At 37.2% G+C, this 14,064-nt stretch overlaps 1 protein-coding gene across 3 annotated transcripts in view; it reads left to right on the forward strand.

Moving 5' to 3' along the window:
* Positions 1–14,064, forward strand: part of KLHL3 (kelch like family member 3) — a 54,966-nt gene that overhangs the window by 18,046 nt on the left and 22,856 nt on the right. For all 3 annotated transcript variants that reach the window (XM_039349269.1, XM_039349270.1, XM_039349271.1), the window contains exons 3-5: positions 5,310–5,416; positions 9,464–9,585; positions 12,407–12,569. In XM_039349269.1, coding sequence (XP_039205203.1) covers positions 5,310–5,416; positions 9,464–9,585; positions 12,407–12,569 — 392 coding nt within the window. The remainder of the gene's footprint in view (positions 1–5,309; positions 5,417–9,463; positions 9,586–12,406; positions 12,570–14,064) is intronic.

The following is a 14,064-nucleotide window of genomic DNA, read 5'->3' on the forward strand; positions in this document are numbered from 1 at the left end:
ACCATATTTTCTGGCGTATAAGATGACTTTCTAAGCATGCAAATTGGCTCCGAAGTCAGGGGTCATCTTATACGTCGAGTCGTCTTATACGCTGGAAAATACGGTACTTTTTATTATATACAGTAGATTTTGTATGCTGCCTGAGTCACCAACATAACTTTGGGAATCTGCAAACCAGGACTTCTTTAGTTTTTACAGGGGCCTTGGTAGCCTTGTTTGCCTTCCGTCTCCGCTACTGGATTTCCTTCCTTCCCTACTTCCTCCTTGCTAGCCACATATTTGCTTCTTCTCTCCCTTCTCTATAGCTAGTTTGATGTTAGTTGTAATCAATTACAGAACTCTAGCAAAAGGGGCAGGGTGATGCTCATCTAGAATGTAACATGATGGCAGGAACAGGTGCTGAGGGTATGTGGACAGCAGCAAGCACTGACTTGGCTCAAGAGGATCTTGTGTCTGACTGGGAACATTCAAACAGTAGTGTGACGAAAGGCAAGAACTCTACAGCACTGCTTTCCATTCCGAGATAGTGCAGTTAAACTGCAATAGTGTACAATTGAATGGAGCAGGCAAGACAATTTGGTCAATAATGGCAAGGTGGTTACTCTGCAGCAATCACAGGTGGCTGCCTTTATAGTAAAGTACAATATTGTAGAATGGTACTAGCTGAATTACCACCTACTGTCCAAGAAGGGTCTATGACATCTTACTCCGGCAAAGTTGCCACGGGACAACTCTTAATGGCTAGACATTGTGGGACAACTTGCTACAGGACAAGAGTTAATACTAATATTGAAGAAATAGTGGGATAGAATCATTAAAGAAAGGATGCCAAAGCAGGGACAAAATGAAATGTGAATGGCAAAAATTAAAATATTTTTAAAATTATTTTAAATACTTAAATTGAATTGTTGAATTGTCCCACAGCGAATTGTCCCATGTGGTGAGTTGGCCGCAGCAAATTGGCCGTAGCGAGTTGGCTGCAGTGAGTTGTCCCATTCTGGTCCAAGAAAATGGCCAGGACATAGACCTAGTCCTTTCCAGAGATACCTCTGTTGCATTTGTCCCAAGGATGCTTTTTCACAAGGCAATTGGATTTTCTTTTTTCTCTTTGAAGATGTTTTGCTTCTCATCCAAGAAGCTTCTTCAGCTCTGACTGGATGGTGGGGAATGGAAGGATCCAGTCAGAGCTGAAGAAGCTTCTTTGAAACGTCTTCAAAGAGAAAAAAGAAAGTCCAATTGCCTTGTGAAAAAGCACCTTTGGGACAACCATGACCTGGATGACTGAGGATCTCCATCCATCAAACCACTGTCAGATGAGTTCAATAAAAGTCAGGAATCTAGCGTCCATACTTTAATAAACCTTGTTAGTTGGAAAAGGTACTACCAGGCTCCTTTTTTTCCCTCCCCCCAGCCATTGCTTAATAATACACAGTCCTTGCTTTATAACACAACAGCCATGCCATGGGATGAACACATGGAAAAGCATTTGTATGCCTTGTCTGGGAAGATGTCAGTCCTGAGTGAATTATCTTTCCTGTGTCCCTTGGTTTTGGTGTCAACTTGCTTTTGCCCCTTCTTTGATGGCATAGAACATGAAAGACTGGAGGACTGTGGATTGTTTGGTGCAAGGCAGATTAGTATGATAAAATACTAGATTATTCTATTTGTAATTTAATGCTGTGGGGAATAATGGGAGAAGACTGACAGCTTTCCTGTTAGAAGCACTAATAATATATGTTACCTGTGACGTCCTTCTAAGCAAGCTACACTGCAGCTGTCCTGAAACTCCTCTTATCTCTTCCCTTTCCTGCTTACTGCTGATTTATTCTTACTACTATTGCTTCTGCTGCTGAGACATCACAGAACTAAAATAGGGCACCTGTTGAATACTTTAAAGTGGTAGATGACAGCTGATTGCCATAGCAGGGTTATGCAGAACGGTGTTGAGGGGCCAATGAATCAGTGTGGGGACAGGAAAGCGAGAAAAGCCCATCTGCCTCTGGTAACATTATTTAAGAAAGGGATATACTGTACCAATAAAAGGAGGAAGAGTCTTAGCTGGTGAGAGTTGATCTTCCCATATAACTTGGGATTCCTTAGTGCTGGTGACATTAAAAGTCAGCTGCACTCTTGAGTCTTCCCTGTGAAACAAACTCGTCCAAGAATGGATGGTTGATTTGACCTGCCAGTTTATTAGTGCTGGAGATAGAAAATTCAGACACCATTAAATTATGTTTACTTATTGATTATCCTGATCTGACAATGTTTGTTTATCCCCAGATGAGCCCAGGTAAATGCAATATATATGGAACAAGTTTTTAAAAATGAAATCTATACTTTTGAGCCTTTATGTAGATAAATAAGAAACTTGATCTTTGTATCTTAAAAGTCCAGCATATGGGTAAATGGGCAATCGAAATAGGAACAATATTAATTGTGTTTTAAATGAAGAAACTGATGCTACTCAAGTCTTTTTTTTTTATTGAAAATTTTTAAAAAACTTTTACAAAGACAGAAAAAAAATAACAACTACAATAAGACAAAAAAACAAAAAACAAAACAATACAACCCTCCCCCAACCCCTCCCAAATCACCCCCTCCCTCCCCCCCCCGAGCTTCCCAGACCAGAATATAGGCTTAATTAAAAGAAATTAACAAAATTATAAGATAATTAAGAACAAAATATATATGAATAAAGAATTATAAACCTTAAAAAGAAAAAATATTTTAAAAAAAAGCAAAGCAAAGAAAAAAAAAGTAGAGTTTTTATACAAGTTATAAAAAAGCTAAATGGTATTTTTTCATATCCAATTTAAAGTGTATAAAATTTATCCATTTTTCCCATACAGCAAAAAATTTCTCTTGCATTTGCTCTTTTAAGAAAGCCGAAATCTTTGCCATTTCCGCCAAATAAGATACTTTAAAAAACCACTCTTGCAAAGTAGGCAAAGATTCCTTCTTCCAATATTGACCTACTAGCAGCCTTGCGGCTGTAATTAAATTCAACATCAATATAACCTCCTTAGCATCACAATCAGTAACAATACCAAGCAAAAATAATTGTGGAGTAAATTTTACCCTCTTTCTAAAAATTCTCTGAATATTCCACCATATCTTAATCCAAAAAGCTTTTATATTTTTACACGACCACCAAATATGATAATAAGTGGCATCCAAACAGCCACATCTCCAACATTTAGGCTGTAAGTCAGGATACATGAGAGACATCTTTTGTGGATCAAGGTGCCATCTATAAAACATTTTATAAAAATTCTCCCTTAAATTCTGGGCTTGTGTAAATTTAACATTTCTCACCCAGATAGTTTCCCAGGTATCGCTACTCAAGTCTTGTAGGTTGAGTAACAGTGTCATTGGGGGTCATCCATTTTAGCTTGCAGCACATATGCAATTCAAATTCAAAATAATATAAAAGTGGATGCTAAATATACTGATGGAAGTACAGGTAGTCCTCGATTTATAACAGTTCATTTAGCGACTGTTCAAAGTTACAACAGCATTGAAAAATACGACATGATTGTTTTTCATACTTATGACCTTCACAGCATCCCCATGATCATGTGATCAAAATTCAGGTGCTTGGCAACTGGTTCATATTTATGACCTTTGTTGTGTCCTGTCCTTCTGAGAAGCAAGGTCCATGGAAAAACTAAATTCACTTAACAACCTTGTTACTAACCTATCAACTTCAATGATTCACTTAACAATCGTAAAATGGACAAAATTTACTTAATGAATGTTTCATTGAGCGACAGAAATTTGGGCTCAGTTGTGGTTGTAAGTCAAGGACTACCTGTACAGTTTAAGGAGGGAAGACCATACAGTCATGGAATTGGATAATGCCGAAATTGGCTTCATCTTTATTTTTGGCCAATTGTCCTGCTCTAAACTAAGCTTTAAAAACAAAACTGGTAACTAGATAGTTTTTAGAGACAGATGAGGATGAGATAATGAAAAATTAATCCAGAAAGATAGAGATTGTAGGGATTGGGAAACTACCTATTTTGGATTGAGTTTTATACTAGATTTTAATCTGGATTGTACTTCTGATGGGCCATATACTAACTGGGAAGTCTAAGATAGCAGTTAGATTGATTTTAGCTGCCCATGCTTTATAGTGCAGCCTTCTCCAAACTTGCTAGGCAGTGGCCAGGCTGACCAAAGTGGCAGGTGGAGTGCTGGAGGCTTGGGGAGGGAGGGAGGTGAAGCGGGCGGGCGCCCTGCTGTCAGCACCCATGCTGGCTGCCCCTTCCCCGTGAAGCTGGAGAGTTTACCACACCACTGCACAGATACCCTTGCTTCCCCCAGGAATTTCATTTCTTTCCTTACCTGACTTCCAGCCCCGTTCCATTTTTCCTTCACATTTCTCCGCTGCCGTGTGCAGGGAAACAAATGAAGTTGTTTTGGGGAAAAAAGGTCAATCAATCAATTCCAACTTTGCAAGATCTTTTTCGCAAGAAGTTGGAAGTTGTAGGGGCTGACCTGGCACGGGAAGGGCATGCGCCCTGCCCGTACCGGTACCATAACTGGTCCGCCACCACACTCTCACCGTTGCATTGCTTCTTCACGCCATGCACAGGCCCTGCCCCATCCCTGCGCGCTCACTGCCTACTGATACTGGCAAAAAGGAAGCCGTCCCTGGAAGTAAATTCTAGTGCTTACTTCAGAATCCAAAAGAAAGTAAGACCCGGTCTTACTTTCGGGGAAACACTGTAGTTGGCACTGGAGGCCTGCTTTTGTGCTCATTATTCATTTCACCAGATTGAACAAGGGATTGCTATTTCTCAGTTGTGACTTGCTTGTAGCATTGCTTTCCATGTGATGTTTGTTAGACCTTATCTCTCTAGTCCTCTTAAACCTTACATGACTATCTTAGCCTGTAACTGAAACTGAATTTGGTGAAGGACACTGTTGTGCAGGTTCTGAGGTTTTGCTTGATAAAAAAAATACAGGAAACCAGAAGTTGCCTTTAAGCTTTACGTTTTTATTCAGCTGATACTTCCTATGCTGTCTCCTAATTCCGGGTCAACAACACTGCATACATGGCACTGACTCGTTTGAATTGGGGATTGGTGGGTTATTGTATAATTGTTTTTCTTATTACGGTGTTGTTATATTTTTGCAATTTTTATTATCTGGGAAGATTTATTCTAATAAGTGGCATATACTGTAGATCCTAATAAAAAGGTAAACAAGCATCGCAACTGTAGCCTACATTTACTTACTATTTATTTAATAGTTCTGTATTTGCCAGATTGGTTCTGAAACCATCACTGTTGATATGTTCACAGCAAGCGGCTTCTTTGCGATGTGGTAATCGTTGCTGAAGACATTGAAATTGAAGCCCACCGTATTGTCCTAGCAGCTTGCAGTCCATATTTCTGTGCAATGTTTACAGGTAACTTTGTTTTCCAAACAAATAACTACTGTTATTTCGGGAAGAGTAAAGAGAATGTTACTTGGTGATGTTACATGGGATGCTGTTATATGAATGTGTGATGAGAAATGGAGGCACAGCCTTTATTAAAAAGAAGGAAAAAGGGGCACAAAGTACATTGCTTACAGTATAAGCCAATATTCCTCATTGTTAGTGAATGTCTCATGGCTGTGGAGTTTCACATTATGGATTTTATTGTGGAGATAGTGTAAGTTAAAATCAATATACTCTTCTTAGTATAGGTTTTTTTTGTCCTTTGCATAAAGGCTGTCATTGGACTGGCTTTGATAGTAGAGCATGGGTGTCCAGCATTTTGGCTTGCCTGAGCTGCATTGACTGAAGAGGAATAAATAGTCCTTGACTTACAACAGTTTGTTTAGTGATTGTTCAAAGTTACAGTGGAACTGAAAAAAGTGACTTATGACTGTTTTTCACAGTTACGACCTTTGCAGAAGCCCCATGATCATGTCAACAAAATTCAGATGCTTAGCAGCTGGTTCATATTTATGACGGTTGCAGTGTCCCAAGATCATGGGATTACCTTTTGCGATCTTCTGACAAGCAAAATCAAAGAGGAAGCCAGATTCCCTTAACAACCGGGTTACTTACTAATCAACTGCAGCGATCCACTTAACAACTGTGGCAAGAAAGGTTGTAAAATGGGGCAAAACTCACTTAACAAATGTTTCACTTAACAACGGAAATTTGGGGCTCAATTATGATTGTAAGTCAAGGACTACCTGTAGTTAATGTATATAAATCACATAATATTAAAAGTTTACAATCTTGTAGGACCGCATTACTAGAAGTCTAGGCTACGGATTGGACAGACTGTGGTAGAGGGTAAGACCCTTATTTGAGCACAAAGGTGACAACCGGTACTTATCCATTTAAAACAAACACAAGCTCTGTGATCTTTTGTCTCTCTTCTCTCCATTTTTTTTGCCTTTCTTTATCGTTTATGGTAACTGGGGTTATGATTTTTACCTCAAAAATAGAAAAAAATCTTTCAGAGTGTAATATCACCCTTGGGGTGAATCCTCTGCAGACCACAATTCACTAAGTATCTTACTTGTGACTATGTTTCATCTGCATAATATTTTACAATTAATAATGAGCTCTTTTGACTTTTTGATCACAGTCATTAAAAACCCATGGTTTCTTTTTGCTTGAGCAAATGAAGAAATAGAAGTGTACTTGTGCATGTGTGTGACATTTAATAGATACAGTTCAGGTATTTTTAAAACATTTTACTTGTATGAAGTGATCTTTAAAACACTTAAGTATTTTTTAATGGCTGTAACATTGCAATTGTACAGACTGACTCGGTTGCCTGCAAAGCGCTAAATAAGAAACCAATCTCCATTTCTTTGTTGTTCAAAGTACATGAGTACAAAAGTGTTAATTGATCTACTGCTAATTAATCATACTTGTCCTATAAATTGTTACAATATTTTGCTACCAATGGGGGGGATGTGTATGAAAGATTATATTCTTGCTATTTAAGAAATATTGTCACTGATAATGCTTGTAGTTCTTTCCAAACAGTATGTGCCAATTTTATAAGGCCTTAAAAAAAAAACCCAAACCCTAGTTCCTCTTTTTTGTGCATATGCCCATAAAGACTGTGCAGATTCAAAGGGAAAAAAGCTCTGAAGCATGTTTGGTGCTCTTGTTCAGTTTGTCAGCAAGTCTTTAAAGCAGGTGTGTCTTTTCCCTCCCACCCACGTATATTCCCCATTGCCTTTTTCTCTTTCTCAAATCTACTGTGTACCATTCTTTGAAAATGAAAAAGCCTCCCCAGGTAATTACATTAGATAATAAATTGCCAATCTGCAGTTGTTGTTTTTTTCCAGATCAGGCAATGTTGCTAGATGTCACACATTACAGGTGACATCAGCCATGGAGCACAATAGTGAACAACAGTAAATAGTAAAATATCCAAACTGGAAAAAGTGTTTTCTCCCTTTAGGGGTAAAAAAGTTGAAATAATATAGACGATTCTCTTAATATGAATTATGATAAAGATTAATGAGTTAATTGAAGTATATATTATTCCCCACAGCAAAGAGAAGCAGAGATGGCCAAATTGATTCTTTTATTTAAAGAAGAGAAAATATATCTACCTTGTTTCTATTTTAAAATTGCTTCTGGATTTTGTGCTTGCAATAAAAAAAATGAAACTTTGATTTTGTTTTTGCTAATTAGATAGGTTTATTATTATAGAAATGGCTTGTACATACTGTTGTGTAAAAGTAAAAGTTGCAGTTGTAATCTTATCTTCTACTACTGTGCTAAAGAGAGTCAGAAGTTGGTGCCTTTTTCTTTTCTCTCTTTACACCATTTCCCCCTCTCCCTCCTCCTAGTTTTCTATTACTTTTTTGAATTTCTCTTTGTATTTTATATTTTGATAAACGAATAAACTATTACTAAAAAAATAGCAAACAACAGGGATAGTTTCTGTGCTGAAATGCTTTGCTATGACAAAGTACTGTATGATAATGCAGATTATTCAACTGCATGGGCAAATATTTTACTACTTGGTGAAAGATTTGCTACATATCTGAATGTGTGATAGAAAAAGAATAAAGTTCACACATCATATTTAAGTGATTTGGTAGAATATTTGCTGAGTAAATCCATTGCCAATGATAGGCTACTAGAATTATGTTGTCCTCCATGATTAAAACTCACTAGTGATAAATCCAAAGGAATTATCTACTGTCAGGAATGCAGGGATTTGTCCTCATTTTTAGTAATAGGCAGAATCACTTTTTGTGAAGAAAAGGCAAGAAAATATTTTTCTCCTTCCCAGGAACATCAAGCTAGAAATATATTTGGGAGAAAAAGGAAATAATTTAAGTAATGGATAAGTGTCCTGTCTTCTTTTTCAAGTCAGTTTATTTATTTATTTATTTATGAGACTTATATACCGCTTTAAGTGCAAGCACTCTCTAAGCGGTGTACACCAGTAAGCAATGTATATATATATTTACATTGCCCCCAACAATCTGGGTCCTCATTTTACCTACCCCGGAAGGATGGAAGGCTGAGTCAACCTTGAGCCGGTGAGATTTGAACCGGTGACCTGCTGAACACAGTCAGCTAAAGTGGCCTGCAGTACTGCACTCTAACTGCTGCGCCACCTCGGTTCTCCCAGTTAAATTTGAGATGAGGACTGTAAATAATAAAACTCTTCATTTATGAAACAGAAATTACAAAACTTGGCAATGTTCATATATAGCAATAAGAATGTATAATGGAAAGATACAGTTTGGATTTTCAGATTTAATCATACTCAGTGCTTTTTTTCTAAAAAAAGAAAAAAAAAAGGTGTCAGAACTCACACACGTCATACAACCTGCCTTGCCTACCCTACAAGGTTCCATCCAAAAAAGGTGCCGGAACTCCATTCTGGGCGTTCTATGAAAAAAAAAAGCCCTGATCATACTATCCTCAGTTCCCTTCTCCTAATTTTCCCCCTAATTAAAATCCATCTCCAAAGATATATGGAATATATCCCCAAATGCTGTATTCTTGTCCACTCTGGTTTTACTCAGACTATCTATTCTGAGGTTTGGCTATAAAGGAATACAGAAACGGAAGAACTTTTCACTATGACAGTCACAATCATTGTGTTCTTAATCAGAGGATAAGCACAGTTACCTAGTTTTGTAGGCATAAAAATACTCAATTTATCATTTTAGAAAAGAATCAAAAACATGTTGGTTTTGGCTTTTTGTTTTTGTACAAAATTATGTAGAACACTACAGATTGTAAGAGATGGAAGGGACTTGGGAGATTGTCTAGTCCTAACAGCTGACCATTCCATCATCCTCAAAACAATAGGTCCCTAATAATTGGTTCAAAAAGAGATTTGTTCACTTTCCCAAATGTATTTTTGGCTATGCAAAAGGTTGTTTTTAAAATAAAAGGGAACCTAATGGCAACTCTCCCAGCTCAGACTCATGACTGCCGCTTAAACTAATTTCTAAAATTGCATTTCAGGAGATATGACGGAAAGCAAAGCAAAGAAGATAGAAATCAAAGATGTTGATGGACTAACCTTAAGCAAGCTAATTGATTATATCTACACAGCAGAGGTAGAGGTCACAGAAGAGAATGTCCAGGTGAGGGAAGTTGGGAACGAACCTCTTGGTTCCTCTGTGGTGTTGGCAGATCATTGAAGCTTCCTGGCCTGCAAATTATTTTTTAATCGGCTGTAGAATGCTTTCCATCTTACAAGGCTTTTGATGATGATTTTCTGCTGGTTCTTAACTGTATTATTTAATTACAACAAATCAATGTATCACGTTTCCCCGAGTATGAAATATGACAATGTAAGAAAACAGTTAAATGTTTAAAAGTACATAAATTTGAAATCTTAAGAAATAGAGCCATTTTAAGCATCCATATTCAATATAACTATGCGAAATAGCAGGAAGCTTAAGAGGTAATATATTTTCAGTCTTGTGGATATAAGTAAAACACAGAGATTAATTTTGAACAAGCAATATTTATCGATAGCTAGGATTGAAATGAGGGTCCTTGGTGCACTCTGGACTTGGTTGTTTTCTTGCAGATGTTTCATTGCCCAAACTAGGTAACTTCATCAGAGAGTACCAAGGATGCCTCAAGCAACATTTAAAGAATGTTTGAGTTCTCTTTGTTTACTCTTGAAAAAAAACTCCTGCCGCCAGTGGTGTTTCTTGTGTTGTTCAAATCATTGATCTGAATACATGTTGCAGGATCCAATTTGGCCCCAGAGGATCAGATTGGATCCTGCAACATTATACTGGGACACATATATTCGCCTTCATTCCTGAATATATGTATATTTTAGTTCTGTAAAATTTTGCATAAAAAAATACTATGTGTAAATTATTGGGAACGGTGGTCAACAAACCTATGATAGAATTTATTAGCAGATATGCTTTTTATATTTTGTTTCTTCTCATTATTTTCTTGCTGTTAGTACCATTTACAGTATCATCTTGTACACATCTCAGTCAAAAGAGCCACTAATCATAGGAGGGTTTATCAAAAGTAGAGAAAAAGGATTATTGCTTTTTTTATGTAAGCCACTTTGGAAAGTTTTCATTTTTTAATGTTAGCTGTAAAAAAGTAGTAAAAGTACAGAATACGTTTTGGGTTGAAATTTAAAATGAACCATTGTCATTTGATTTATTATACTCATGTGTGCATGAATGTTCACACACAAAATTGGTACTGTCTTTTCGAGATTGAGCATCTCTGAAGAGATTAAAAATACAGAATGTACTTTTGGAACACTACATTTGACATGACAGTGAAAATACAATAGCTTGGTCTAGTGCAGTGTTTCCCAAACTTGACAATTTTAAGGCATGTGGATTTCAACTCCCAGAATTCCACAGCCAGCAATGCTGGCTGTGGAATTCTGGGAGTTGAAGTCCACATGCCTTAAAATTGTCAAGTTTGGGAAACACTGGTCTAGTGTGTTGTTTGTTGTTTCAGTTCAGGTGTCAGCTGTCCTCTGGCAGCTGCTGATAAACTCCAAACACAGAAGGAACAGGTGACCAGCAAACTTTAATGCAAAAGAAAAGTCAGCACTGGGAGTGAATTGTTCCAGTGCTTTACATAGTTGTGCTCCACCCACCAACCCCACCCCACTTAGCAAGCCAGCATCCGGTCCATATGGATAATAGGCGTAGTGTACCACCACCATAGAGTTTAATGAGGATAATGAAATCTAAAGATTTTAAATGAAATTTACAGTCCATTGCAGTGTGAGTTTGGATGCTCAAAGGTTAGTATTCAGTTCATATTTATCTGTTTTTGTACATCCCAACTCCTGGTGTTACATTCTAGTTGAGATCACTTTGAGGCCCTCTCCAGGCATTATAAAATAGGAAATATAGATATGAGCATGGTAACAACCCATCTCCATCTCTTCCTGATTGCTTGAATTGGCAGGGAAAATCTGCATTGAGCTGTAACTATCTTCACCTTCTCAGAGTCATTATTCTCCAGAGAGTCAGGAATTTGCAGCTTAGGGTTTCCAGTTCTGTGGAAAACGATGAACAAGAGATGAAACACTTTTAAACTTTTCCTCTCAGTCTGAGAAGATCTGTGAAGGGGTTTCTAAAGGATAGAGCAGGGGTCTCCAACCCCCGGTCCGTGACCTTTACCGGGCGACGGCATGCCAGCAACTGGGCCGCACAAACAAGAAAAGCCCCATCTGTGGGATGCAGGCAGCACACAAAACCACGCCCCCTCCGGTCCATGGAAAAACTTCTCTCCACGGAACTGGTCCCTGGTGCCCAAAAGGTTGATGACCTCTGGGATAGAATCTTGAGAGTCCAGTTTGCCAATTTTGAGAGTCCAGTTTGCCAATTTTGAAAGTGCTGGCTCTTGTTCTATGATACTCCAATAATTTAACCATTGAAATATAACATAGATGTGGATGTTCCCCTTCCTGGGAAGCATGCTGTTAATTATCTTTTCATTTTGTCCTTCATTATTTGAGAATATTAAAATCCTGAAAAACTGATGTTAGCTAAAAAAAACCCCAATTACTATTAGTTTCTCTTTACTAGGTGAGGGCTAATCTATTCTAAGAATCAAGGTATTGAGGCCTAGAAACTGATTGTTTAATTTTATTGATGCCTGTTGGGGTTAGTGCTCTCTAAAAAAGTTACTGATTTGTGATATTCCCGTGTGATCCAGCTGGGTTAGATTGTTCTTGCTGGAATAATAGAATGAATGCACCTCGGGGCATACTGCAATTTTATTGTTCTGTTTGGCTGAAGTATGTTGAAGAAGTAGAGAAATATAGTTCGTTTCTTGCTCTGGTGTGTTGTAGTTTGGTTAGTCTTTAATACTTTTTAGAATCGTGTTTCAATGCGGTATTTTTTGGAGGACCTAACATGGGACTTCAATTGTTAATTGCTTTTCTTTTTTGAATTTCAGGTTTTATTGCCAGCTGCCAGCTTGTTACAGCTGATGGATGTTCGACAGAACTGTTGTGACTTTCTTCAGTCTCAGCTCCATCCCACAAATTGCCTTGGAATTCGCGCATTTGCAGATGTGCACACCTGCACAGAATTATTGCAACAGGCCAATGCCTATGCAGGTGATTGTAACAACCTCAAGATGTTCCTGGTTTTCAAATATGAAAATATTGACATCTTGAATACTGGTACTCATCCTTCAATATAAAACAAAACAAAGGGGGAGGGGGGGGAGAACTAATTTGCGGCTTAAGCTTGTAGGTGATCCTGTTGCGTAATAAGAGAACTTTTAACATATAAAATGCTAATTCTAACCAGTAAAATTCAACTAAATATTTATATATTTTCATTTTTTAATGTATATTTTATTATTTTTTTACAGTAACAGTCTTTAGTATTTAATAAGCAACACATTGTCTGGGTTTATGTGTTTAACATTAATAGCAATACAATTTCTATTCCTACCCTTTATTTCATTTTTCTAATCATTTGTAAAAATTTTCCCATGTTTGAAAGTATTCTGAATCTTGCTTCCCCTTCATTTTCAGATGGTATTTCTTCATTTTTCCAGTATTGAACAAATGTAATTCTCACTGCTGTTAATATATGTAATATTAAGTATACACATTTCTTATCATAATTTTCTGAAATTATGCTTAAAAGAAACAATTCTGGTTTATAGTCTACATGTGCTCCTATCATGTTTTCTAGCCACCTATATATTTTTGACCAATAGTTCTTTGCTTTGGGGCATGTCCATCAAAGATGCTAATACGTGCATGGATTTTGTCTGCATTTCCAACAATTGCTAGACACATTTTTAAACATTTTTGCTAATTTTGCAGGTGATAATATATTTATATATTTTCAGTTGAATTTTACCGGTTAGAATTAGCATTTTATATAATCTAAATCACTCAAGTAGAGGAAGGCAGCATGGCATCTCATAGATATTTCAGGATGAATTTTCATAATTCTTGAATAATGATGATGTTGGATGAAGTATATCAAAAGTTGTAGTTTGGAGGTCAGTATGTTTCATACTCTTAAGCTAGAACAGCCACCCCAACCTAGGTGTCCTTCAGAAGAATGGACTTCAGCTCTCCAAATTCCTTGCCTGCATGCTCTTCAGGTCTGGAGGGACAAACATTGGAAAAAGCCACCATTAAGATATTATCTCATCTAAATAGACATCTGGTACTTTAAATACACCTTTTCATCCTAGATGTTCCAAACAGACAAGAGAATTACAAAATGCTTTCAATTTACAAGCAGGCAATTTTACAGAATTTTTACAAAAAAAATTATACCAATGTTTTGAAATGGCAGTGTTGAGTAAAATGACCATTGCATATTTAAGATATACTGAAACAACAATCAGCCTTATCCTTCCTAATAGTAATTGTCTGCTCCCTAGTCAACTCTAAGTTAATACATCATTAACTGGAAAAGGATATGGGGGAAGTTAGAAAAAAGATATGTGGCTAGGTAGAACGTTGAGGTTCTACTTGGGCGCATGTTTTTGCTTTCTTGGACGTACCCACTGAATTTAAAAATCAAAGAACATTTTATCTTTTGAGCCGAAGGTTGTGGAGTCAAGTTTGCATAGGAAAGAAA

This window comes from Crotalus tigris, unplaced genomic scaffold (assembly GCF_016545835.1).
Source record: "Crotalus tigris isolate CLP2741 ecotype Arizona unplaced genomic scaffold, ASM1654583v1 scf7180000018239.1010054, whole genome shotgun sequence".
NCBI classification, from domain to species: domain Eukaryota; kingdom Metazoa; phylum Chordata; class Lepidosauria; order Squamata; family Viperidae; genus Crotalus; species Crotalus tigris.